This window comes from Pogona vitticeps, chromosome 1, assembly GCF_051106095.1.
Source record: "Pogona vitticeps strain Pit_001003342236 chromosome 1, PviZW2.1, whole genome shotgun sequence".
In the NCBI taxonomy this organism is placed as follows: domain Eukaryota; kingdom Metazoa; phylum Chordata; class Lepidosauria; order Squamata; family Agamidae; genus Pogona; species Pogona vitticeps.
This window is the reverse complement of record NC_135783.1, coordinates 192,127,887-192,140,342: the sequence shown is the minus strand read 5'-3', so window position 1 is coordinate 192,140,342 and position 12,456 is coordinate 192,127,887. Positions and strand designations below refer to the sequence as shown.

Genomic DNA, 12,456 nt, shown 5'->3' with positions numbered 1-12,456 from the left:
AAGAAATTATTTAACAGGGGCTGCAACACATGTAAGGAAAGCATGCCCTCCTGCCCCAAAAAACACTTTGTGACCCCTTTGGAAGTGATGACCTCCAGGTTGAGGAACACTGGGCTAGACATAACAACAAATGGAAAAATAATGGTTGATTGCTGAGATGAAATAAATAATGGATTTTAATATTACATTAAGAAAATTGAATGAAAGTTTGAATGAATTATGCATTCACAGCACATAAATATGTGAGTGATTTCAAAAATAGCTTATAAGAGAATCATACCTTAAAATGGCACATTCACAAATGGATGAAAAACTATGAAAAGTCAAGTAGATTTCTACTATTCTCTTCAAATTATAACGTGTGTTAACAATCACATCATTTTGATGATGTATTTCTTCTTCTTTTGGCAAAGAATAAGTGGCCACCTTAGTGTTCACCCACAAGAAACATCTGTCCAGATGTTTATGGAGAAAGTTAATCTACTAGAACTTGACACATTCCTTCTCAGTATGCTAACATTGTAGCTGGCTGGATAGCTCAGCAAGTTAGGTCTCCAGTTGTGGAGCCAGAGGTTGGGGGTTGGATTCCTCACAGTGCCTCCTGCAAGTAAAGCCAACCTCTGTGGCCTTGGGCCAACTGCACAGTCCCAGTGTGCCCCCAAAAGAAGGGAATAGTAAACCACTGCTGAGTATTCTCTACCTTGAAAACGCTGAAAAGAGTAATCATAAGTCAGAATTAATTTGATGGCACACAATTATTGTTATGCTAACACTACCCTAGTAGGATTGGATCACAAAGAAGATAGGTTTAGGCCAGGGGTCTCAAACATGCGGCCCGGGGGCCATTTGCGGCCCCCCAGATCATAGTTTGTGGCCCTCGCCTTGCCTGCCCCCCCAAAGCGCCCACACATCCTCTGCTGTCAAGAGTAAAAAAAAAAAAAGCCTTGCCTCGCTCGCCGGCTCTCTCCCAAGACAGCACCTCTTGCACCCTCCATCCAGAACTGCAGCCTGCCAGCCAGTCCACCTGTCTGTCGGCTAAGGAAACTCCTGGGCGGCTTCCTTGGGCTCTTGCTCTGCTTGGCAGAAAATCTGATGCGCCCCAGCCTCACCCAGACTCTGTCTCTAGCGGCCCCTAGGTAAATTGAGTTTAAAACCCCTGGTTTAGGCCTTAAATCCCTCATGTACACCATCCATATGTCTACGTCTAGACAGCCACTGGATGACTACAGTTGAGATGGTTCCTAGTTACAATTTTGCCAGAAAAATCTTACAACTCTTCTCTTAATTATTCCTATCATTTCAGTATTATACTACTAATTGTCAGTTTCCTGTCGACAGGTAACTTCAGCTGGGATTCATTAAAGTTTCTGGCGCTCCCAGTTCTAACAGATGCCTTAGATATTTTGAAATATGATTGACCTGATCTATAATATGCCCCAGGAACTGAAAGATGTAATGCATGTGTGTTGTTTTTCTGTACCTAGCTGTGAAAAGTTTTGGAAAATTGACAAGATAGCATAGCTAACGGTCCTAATTCATACATCATGCGAACATTGTCTTGTCTCTCTTGGCATGTGTTTCGTAACTACTCATTTTTCATTTCCTGTTGTAAGAGAGAGATCCCTTGTGCATTTCCTATAACAGTGAGGTGAATAGTGAAGAAGGATTAATCACAGCTTTAAAATTGCCTTTTTGTTGACTACATCTCATTTGTTATCAAATTCCACCTGCCTTCATTTCTTGTACTGAAATATTTCAGGAGTATTCTGTCACTGTTTCAACCATCCACACCCAAATAGCAAGTGCCTATTACCCTTCCTATTAAGCAGCATCTCAAATACAGATATGCCACCTCCAAAATTTCACCCATTTTATTAAGACTCAGCTATGCACTAAATTCTCCAGAAATTTTCCCCAGTGAAGAAATTTCAAATTTGCTTTGAAATCTACATTTGGCAGAATTTTTATGGGAATATTGTTCTTAATTTGAAAGCAATCCTCTGGTGTCATTATATGTGTTATATGACAGTATATTGATTAGATCTTGGCAAGATATTTTGTACACTGGCCATCCATAATAAATTTAGCTAAGCAGTGGACATAGGCAGCTTAGACCCTAAAACCATCTGTCATGTTGTGACGTTCGCCCTTGTGGCCCCTGCATGTCTTTCCCTCACAAAGGCTCACATTGCACTTTCCTCTCACTGACATCAGTGGATTACTTCAATCCACAATATAAATGACGTTTGTCAGAACACTTGACTTGTGAACAGAAACAGAACTTATTTATTGAAGTGAAGCAGATTGAATAATAACAGAAGTTTCTCAGATACATGTTATACATAGGCAAATCATCAGCAGTTCTCTCAGTACATACTTCTTGTCTCTTGCAATTCCATTACCACCTTCTCTTACCTATTTTCCTAACCAGCCCTCTCTCTATCAGTATCTCATTCCAATCTCTATCTGACTCCTCCTTCTCCCACCAAGCCTCATGTAGCTGCTGACTCCGCCTCTCCAGTCCTCTCATAGGTTCATGCAAATCAGCTCATGCATATGAATGGCATGAGTGATGTGGGCGATTGCCACACATGTACAATACCAGTGGGGGGGGGGGGGGGAATGAACCTCAATCTGTTACTTGAGGCCCACTTAGCAGTAAGTCTCATAGAGCTCACTGGACTTATCTTTGAGGACACAGCACAGAATTTTGATATAAACATAAGTGCACACACACATAGAAAGCTGATTAGTTCCAGCCATTACAAGACAGTTCAGAACTGTTTCAACATTCAAATAGTGTATTTTTTAAAAAACGTGAACTCTAGTTATACAAGCCTTTCCCCCAGAGTCCATATCAGCATATTCCCATTGTCCAGTATTTTGATATATTAGTGATTTAGGGTCAATATAGTGAAGGATGCCATCCTCCTGTAACTTTTTTATTCTCAATTGCTTGTGTTGCCTGAAACACATGTCTGTAATGATGTCATGCTGCCACGCATATATTTCCTGTCCTGCATCTCTAGATGCACAATAGGAAGATGTGCAAGTGAGATGACAAGCATTTTACAGGAAGCGACTGCAAGTCCTTATACCTTATACCACCTGATATAATGTCTGGTTTGCCCATGCCCAAAAGCTGACAGATTGAAATAGCGCATAAGACACCAAAGGTCTTTTATGAAGATGGGTCCAGTTTATTAAATGCTTTGTAGAAATCCAGCCTTGCTTTGGTGCATAAATGGCAATCCCAGACTCTTAAAGAAAGCACTGCACTCTTCTCCCCAAATGTACTCGTCAGACCAAATAATGTAGTTTTGATGCAGGTTCAAGTACAACAAAACATGCCAGTAAATGGGCACAAATGTTTTTAGAAGACTCTTTATTCTGTAAGATTTCTTACTTGACTTTTTTTTTCCCTTTGCTTTTTTTTTTCCTGTTCCAGGAGGGGTTCAAAATGGGACTGACGCTGGAAGGCACAGTCTTCTGTCTCGACCCGCTAGACAGCAGGTGCTGATGTCAAGCATCGAATTTTTGAAAGATACGATCTTTTTTTTAAGAAAAGTTTTAAAAATATATTACAAATACTCTTAATGTGCCAAAAATGTTTTCCAACATGTTAATTTCTGTGAAGTTTGCTTCTGTAAAACTCCGGAGAGTTTCCAGTATTATCCCTGTACAAATGTAAAAAAAAAAAAAAAAAATCACAGATGTATATGAAATGGACATGAAACCACTCAGCTGCTTTTCCTTCCCTTCCCTTTCCACTTATTGAAAGTTGTCACATGTACCTTAAGGCAACTCACCATGTATTGTGGGAAGTTCTTTAAATCATCCATGAATAGCACATTGTGTTGGTAGGCAGTATCCTATGAACTTGGATTGCCAAGGACCACACTTTTTTAAGCAAAACAAATGAAACCACCCCAACTCATTTTTTAACTCCAGATCTGTACCGCACGTGCGTATTTGTACAGACAAAAATCATAAGAGCTACAGAAAATCACCATGTATAGCACACATGGATTGCATTTGCCTCAAAACAGATTCCTGCTCTTAGACAAGATCCAATAGGCAATGTCCCCATTCATAGTGCTTGCTGTGAATGGTTTTTGAGCATGCTCAGGACTCCTAGACATAAAAGTGACAGAATGAAGACAACCTTGGGAATGTTTGTGCACTTCCAAATCAATGAGATTGTTGTGGGCGGTTGCTCTGTTGACCAGAGCTCTATTGATCACAAATGGCTGGCACCCCATATGAGGCTCCTTTCAATACCCCAGAAGCAGACCAGAGGGGGCACTTTGCCTCTGAGGTCTGCTCCATAGGCTCTGCCACCACAGCACTAACCTGGGCTACTCATTGGGAACTGGGAAAATTCCTTGGGGCTGGAAAGCCACACAGACTTCTGGGTCGCCGACTGTGCCTGAAGGAAAGTATCTGAACCACTCTGATCCCCAGGCAGGGTCACAGATATGGTTGCAGCTGAGCAGGGGCCTTGACCAGAGATTCTAAGACTGGGTTGCTTTCAATTTCCAATAGTAATTAATACCAGAATGCCATCTGATCTTCTGTTTGTTTGTTCATTTTTTAAAAAATATCAGAAATTTTAAAGATCACTGAGAAGATATCTTGTAGGTAAGCTCATTTAAAAACTCCGAAAGGTGTTTCTGATTCTGAAATCATGACCCAGCTACAACATCATTTTTCAGTGGCATTCATATGGCGATTACTTCTCCGTAGTCCTACACTTAACATGCAAGCATTGTCCATGCTGAAAATCATATTTATGATGGGGATTTGTCCCCAGCACAGAAGACTTCTGGAAGACTTCTCAGTTTCAGAAAAAGGTTAGCTAATACTGTGCTTAGAGTGCTGGTGCTTGTTAGACTGCTGGGTGCCGTGGGGAAATATTCAGATGGCTGAGAAGGTACCCCCTCTATATACTTGCCACTTAGACTGAGCCTTCTAAGTTAATTTGAGATCCCCCCCCCCCCACGGAATCCTGACACAATTTACTTGGAGTATGATAAATGAATACATCATCTCATTCTGCATCCTAAGGCAAAGTGTACAGATGAATAATTTGAGAACATTTAATGAGGGAAGGACTAGGGCCATAATAACAGTATGGAAAGGTGAGCCTGGTGTAATTTGCGGCAGAGGGGAGCCCGTTGCTGGGCATTGGTGAATTGCTGCCCACATCTCTGCGCATTGCTTGCACTAGTCTTCAGAGCTAGCAATATATGAACAATTTGTTTCTGCGCTCCTTTTGTTCGCCAAACACCTTGCTTCTCTATGTCTCCGTTTCTCCCATAATTTTTCTCAACGGCTGTCCGAAAAATACCACATTTTACTTTTTTGGGAGATTTTTCTCTTTAAGGACTTTTTCACTGGGGAAAACAGAAAAACCTAAAGGAGTGGTAGAAATGAGAGAGGGGGGGGAAGAAAGAAAGAGATTATTTTGGTAGTTTTATCTTTTAGATGCAGGGGAAGAGAACTAGTTTTCTGATACTTGGTTTGGAAAATACAGTTTTAGACCTTATATTTCAAAGTTTACACAGAAAATAGAATGCATTTATGCAATACTATTACCTTTTAAAGCTTAGTTCTAGCCTTGAAAGTTTCCTTAAGCAGATGCCCGGGATGGTCCGGAATTCTTCACTTCCTTAAAATTGGGCACCTGCTTAGGTATGTGGCTCCACTGAGTCTTATTGTTTTGCATTGTCTTAAGTCTTCCTTCTATGTTATTTGGGGGGGGGGGGGCATCTGCACGTATATCTCTTATCTGTGGCCAGAATCCAAAGAGAACCGTATGCATGGGGAAAGTGTTTCATGGCTGCAAACCCACCCTCACTTCATGTTGAATGCCATTCTGGAGGGTCCCCCTGAGTTTCAGGAGGGGCCTGGGAAGAAGGAGGAGGAGATAAGTGCTTGTCATAAAAGGGAGGGGACTGATAAGGTTGAGTGAGGATGCAAGCCGCCGCCGCCCCCCCCCCCCCCGGAGAGGCCCTTTGTAGGCTGGCCTGTGTGTGCCTGTCAGTATGGATGCATATGAGATCACAAAGGAGTATAAAGTAGACTGCATTTCATAGAAAGAAGGCTATTGTTTTGTTTGTCATATCGTATTTTGCAATTTGTACAACAAAGGATGTTTAGTAGCCATATGAATGGCTTTTTTAAACAAATAGAATTTGTATTTTTATCGTACTTTAAAGAAAGCTTTATGTAATAAGCATATATCCAGGGGCCATTTACTATGAATGGTTAAAAAAAAACAGTCGGAAGATCTTTGCACATTTTAAGAAATCTTTGTTTTACTGATTTTTACAGAGGTTGATGCTGCAAATTGCTAAATGTGAGCTAACTGATTGGGTCTGTACAAGAACACCTAAATGAATTCAGTAAGAAAGTACATTTTTGATGAAAAGGTTTAGTCCTCTGGTTGAAATTTGTATTTCTATGTAATCTCAACTGTTTTATTTTGCTTCAAATAAATGTTTTAAATAATTTTGCCTTGTAGAATGGCATCCTTATTTAATGGCCAATGCTCAGTGTGGAGAAAATGGTAAATATAAAATCAAAGGAAATTGTGGAAATATTGGTTGGTTCCTGTGTGAAAAGACAGATATTCCTTTAAAAAAAATATTGTCGACTTTTGTATTGAGTGGAGGATTTGGAAGTACATATGTGAGTCCATCAACAGACATACAAAATGTGTGCCCCAATCTAAAGTTATATGGGTGCAGCAGGATACTATAGATAGCGGTTACCATTTATAAGACCACCAGTGAGAGTGAATAGTGTTTCAAACCCTGATAAAAAGCCAGGATGCCAGAAGCAAGACTTCGACTTTAAGATCCACATATGGAGCACTTGAAGAAAAAGAACTTCTTTCTTACTTAGACTGGATTCCAATTGTTAGGGGCTTTTTTTTGTTTTATTGATATAATTTATGTAATCAAAATAATTCATTTCATCCAAAATATTTCTGGGGTTAGTTCCTCTTAAGTACAGGAAGGACATGCCTCCCTTTAACTTCAATTTCCTTAGAATGAAAGAAAAATGCTGGAATATTCACTGTTGCCATCCCTTTGAAACAAATGCTTGTATGATCCCTCTTATAGGATGAAAGGTGGCCTATGAATGAGTGAATGAGATGCCCATTCAATAATGCTCATTCTTAAATCCTGCGATTCCAGTTCTACCTCATTCTTAGAATTCGGAATTGTTCTGATTTGTCTGGTCATGTTTTCCCAGAGTGACTGAACATGTGGGGAATGGAAAACCTCTATTCTTTAATTTATTATCTTCAGTTACATAAAGGCTGCTATGCATGTGCAGTTCGCTTGGAGTTTTGTTTGCCTGTCATTCACTTGTGTTCATGGCCTGCCTTCACTTAGTAGATGTGTACACGCGTGTTGACTAAACGTCCAACAGAAAGAGGTGTTTAACATAGAATTGAACCCATTTCCTTCTTTGTGTGGCTCTTTACAAATGGGCAGGTATACATCTGCCATCCACAATAAGGCACATAAAGAAAAATCATGATGCAGTCCTGCGTACAGTCATACTGCTTATTTGCAGTTTTGTCAATACATGTGCACACTCAAGAAAACAAAAACAGTTTTGTTTCTATTGCAGAATTTATACTAAAGTTTAACATCTTCAGTGTTTCCTATTGTATAATTGCTTCCTGACATTTTCCATGATGTGACTTCCATTTACTTATTATCCATGCATTTACGAAACATGAAAGCATAATTGCCAACTAGAGATAGAAAGAATACTTAATAAACAACTCATTCTTCTCAGGTTAAGCTTTCTTGACATGGCAGGGCATTTCAACAAGGTTTAAAAATTCCTGTAAGGTGCCAGCTCTCAAGTTTCCCTCTATTTTGTGTTAAATATCTCTGGTGTTCCTTGCCTATAAGATGCAGAGGACATATGCACACGGAGAGCATGCACAAAAGGACTGAAAAGAAATTTGCCAACAACCCATCTAGCGCTTCAGGTTTTCACATAAAGCTCAACGGCGGTCTAACCGTGGACAATTTGCCCTGCTTGTACAGCTTACACAAATGTTACAGCTGAAGGTACTGAACAGGCCTTTTTTGGGACATAAGAATTCGAGAGCTCTACTGAAAGCTCAAGAAAACGCCTCACCACCCTTGCTAACAAGAAGACTGATATTTCAGTTCCACGTCCTTGCCTGAAGGATAAATAAACAAATAAAATGAGGATTTACATCCTTATTACCCACCAAGCAAAATGTATTGGGGGGAGGGGAATGCAAGAGCATCTGATTCTGAATTTTTAAAATAAGCCATACAGATTCCTCACTGTCACTCTTGACTCCAGTCAACCCACTGTCATAATCATGTTCATATCTGCATTTGAAGGTCAGCTCAAAGTGCGATGTGTTAAAAGTAACCTGGTGATGTTGTGGGATGCCCCTCTGTTGCAACTCTCGTTTTCATCTACTTAATACCAGTGGTCCTATTCAAATTAGCTTTGAGCTATCCTGCTCAATAGGAAATTGTGCAATGTCCAAACATTTCTCTCTCATATCAATGCACCCACCATTTTACAGATCCCTATAACTGGTCAAATCACTGATCTACAGCAGCTTTTCTTAGCCTTTTCTTTACCACGAACCCCCTTTAAATACAGTATCTTTTGTTGCCACAGACCACCAAGACTTAACTCAAGATTTAGAACCCTAAAGTGTATCAAATATTTATTTAAAAGTTTCTCATGAAGAGCCTCATCAACAGATACTCCTTGCTATAACAGCAACACTTTTTTAAGATGACAGGAAGAAGTTTCATTTTGCTTTGAACAGGATGCACCCTCATCAACAGCATCCATTCTTTTACGTTTCAAATTCAGCCAACACTCCATTCTGAGGCTCTGTCAAAATGCATTGTTACAAAATTCACTGCGATGATATCAAGAAGTCACTTTATCCAACAATAACAAAATGGTTTTATAAGCAGAAATAAAAAAAGAAACACGATCATGAAATCCATCCAAACACGCACTCAAGCTGACACTGACTGACTCCAACCCTTCCCATGGCTTCTGACAGCAGCAAGAAATGTCATTCACTGTCTCTCATCCACTAAGCGTCATTCACTTGCTTGTTCTTACCATGTGCAGAAATATCAAACAGTTATTTTCATAACCAATTTTTACATTTGTTTCTTTTTAATAAAAGTTGTAGGTTTGAAAAGCCAGGTTTTACACAAACAAGCAAGAGGAATTAAGATTTTTTTTCCTGTTTCCTTTCCTTTCCTTTCCTTTTTCCTTTCCTTTCCTTTCCTTTCCTTTCCTTTCTCTCTTTCATCCATCCTTTCGGTTTTAACTGCAAAAGATCATAACATTCCTTCAAGCCTTCGTGGACCCCGCCCCCCCTGTGAGGACATTGTGGCCATCCCCAGGAGTCTGTGGACCACAGCTTAAGAACCTAGGGTCTACTACCTAAATTTGCTTAATCTTAGGGCCAGCTCTCATAAATGCTGTTTAATTCCAAGCACTTTCCCAAAGTCTTCTCAATAATTCTTTTGACAGCCAAGCAACACCCCCTGTAAGCTATGTGGCTGCATGGCTGCACAGCACTGTATTGATGTTATGGCTCATTTGGTTCTGGTCACAGCTGGGACTTGCATGCACTTGGAGACAGGGGGGCGGGGTCTGTTCAGTGCTAGTGGAAAATTAACATAGGCTAGTATTCGTCAACATCCCTATAATGCAGATATGGATACCTAGAGAGTTTTTAAGTAAGGCAAGATGTAAATGTAGTCATTTGTTGCTCAATTCTCACATTCTTTGCTCCACTTCCACTTCCTCCTTCTTTGTGGTCAAGGAGGACCTGCATGAAAACATTGCAGTGTGGGATGCACACCTGTTCCAACCCCTCAGCCATGCCTTCTCCTAGGTTAGTCCACTGCATTCACATTCTTACCCCCCCCCAAGTTTCCCTCCCTACAGACACACAGGAGTACTTCCCACTCCCAAGATCATGATTACCCCTATTCCTACTCCTACTCCTCTTCCACAGTCCTCTGTCAAACATGCTGATACCTCCTTCTTGTTCATGGGCAATGGTGCCCACCTGGTTATGTAAAGAACACCACCAAGGGAAGTGGAGTTGGCTGTATAATGAGATTAAATGCCATCCCCATAGTCATTATTATAGATAGGCATGAACTGGGAAAGCAGTGTTTTGTGATGATTCACAGTTTGTTACTATCCACGAACTACAAATCTCAAACTTTCCAATAAAATAAAACATTTCATATTCATGTGATTTGGGAATTCTAGGGATGGTAGAATGACCCCCGCACAAGTTACAGATGCCAAACTCAAAGTGAGTCTTCAACTGACTCCTCCCTACCTCCTCCAAGTTTACCAAAGGTTAAATTTGTGATGTCTGAGTTATACCCCCCAAAAGAAGATTCCCTCAGGAAACTGCTCTTTAGCAGGTGGCTTGGGGGAAATTAAACAAGTGGTTCTTCCCAGGGAACTTGAGACAAGGTGTTGCTCTCCATAAGGTGGACTGGGAAGGGAACAGAAAGTAGGCAGGATGAATGGACTAGCTAGCTAAGTGTCCTCCTCTCATGCCAGCTGTTGCAAAAGTGAAACCACCAGCTGAGATGCCCAGGGTGTGTGGCCCCTGTAACCAGCTACTCCCAGAGAGCGGACCTGGAACTCCATGGTTGGCTGCCTGATTGACAATCAATCTTATGCAAAGTTTTCAATAGGTTTCTTAGGAAATCGATTGAGTGGCACCAGGCAGTTTGGCCACCCAGAAATGAAGCATATGAATCACCAAAGCCATTAAGAGTTTGGCATTTTGTTCTGGGCAGGCTCTTTGTTCTTTGAAACACCCCAAAATGAACCACGAAATGGCTCGATTTATGGGGGAGGAGGTGTTGCTTTGTGGTTCATTTCATGCCCATCTCTAATCATGATGAAACCTATCCATTTCATTTTGGGGATATGTGCTGTACACAATGCAATAGTAGAACACTAGCATTAAATAATGAACTCTTGCAGAATTTGCAATTTTCCATGATATATTTCCCATATGAACCAATTAGTTGCTGATGTCTCACAAATTATCCTGAGTTGTCATGTTTGTTTTCCATCACACTCATACCATCGCTCATATGTTGCTGGTTTAATTCTCTTTTTCTGAATAGACCTTCTAAAATAGCTGCTGTTCCAAATCCTCTTCCTCCTCCTTCCTTGCTTTCCTCACAGATGACAGCCTGAAGAAGCAAAGTTTACTGCTAAGAAGACAAAAGTCCTTAGCATTTATTTAAAAATTCACTGCATGCTGCTGCTGCTTCCCAAAGCAGATAAACCTGTCACTGATTCATAAATTAGTCTCCCAGAATAGCAGAGCTTAGATAAGAACCCTGGTGGATGTTTGTTTGCCAGGTCTGCCTGACAGCCATTGCACTAATGTGGTTTATCATGGGGTTTCGAAGATAACCAATGCAGACTTTCACATATAGCTACAGTTCGATGCCTAAACGTTATTATCAAGCCCAATGGCCAAAGAGAATTGTATGCTAATAAGACTAGTAAGAGAGGCCATCTAACATAAAATAAGCATGGAAACGTGTTCATTTCTGAGGGAATGAACCCTGCTTTTTTCAGACTTCCAGGTACTCTATTCCATCTTCCCTACCTTCTGCCCTTCCTCTGATTGTCTGCCCCCTTCCCCTTTCAGTTACTGTATTAGGCTGTGTTGGGAAAAGATTTCATTCAATTTTGGCATGGATTGTGTGCAGAGTAGGCACACTGGTACCCAATTCCAGCTAAGTAAAAGACATGCTCCTTGTATGTTCATTTATTTGATTCTCTGTAGTGGCTTCTGGATGAAGGGTCTAGGGCAGTGGTCCCCAACCTTTTTAATGCCAGGGACCGATTTTGTTGAAGACCATTCTTCCAAGGACCGGGGGGGGGGGCTGCTGTTGCTGGCATCCGTGAATGGGGGGGGGGGGGTGGAACGTCTGTGCATACTTGTTATGCAGTAGGTTGTTGGAGGATAGCTATGAATCAACCACATTACATGTATTGTGCCCTTTGTCCCCACCCCCCACCCCAAAACAAAGAGGCACGACACAGGTGTTGGATTAATTAGGGCCACACTATTAACTTTAATTCTTATTGTTCCCAAGCAGGGGGGCCTATGGTAAAAATAAAATAAAAATACCAAAATAAAATAAAATAAAAATAAAAATACCAAAATAAAAATAAAAATACATAAACAGAGCAAGTCCCATGCTGGGTGGAAGGTCACACGGGGAGAGCGGAGTGGAGGAGGGGAGGCGATGGCATGGAATGGGAGGTGGGTGCGGGATTGGGCCTGACACACGGGGTTTCCCCCTCGCCTCCTCTTCCCGCTCCGCCAGGGATCCCGGGGCAACGGGGCAGGGG

The 12,456-nt window shown here is 41.1% G+C and overlaps 1 protein-coding gene across 8 annotated transcripts in view; it reads left to right on the top strand.

The window, feature by feature from the left end:
- GULP1 (GULP PTB domain containing engulfment adaptor 1) overlaps positions 1-6,514 on the top strand; it is a 196,557-nt gene extending 190,043 nt beyond the window's left edge. For all 8 annotated transcript variants that reach the window (XM_072981322.2, XM_072981324.2, XM_072981311.2 and 5 more), the window contains one exon: positions 3,449-6,514. In XM_072981322.2, coding sequence (XP_072837423.1) covers positions 3,449-3,470 — 22 coding nt within the window. In that variant the 3' untranslated portion in view covers positions 3,471-6,514. The remainder of the gene's footprint in view (positions 1-3,448) is intronic.
- The last annotated feature ends 5,942 nt before the right edge of the window (positions 6,515-12,456 follow it).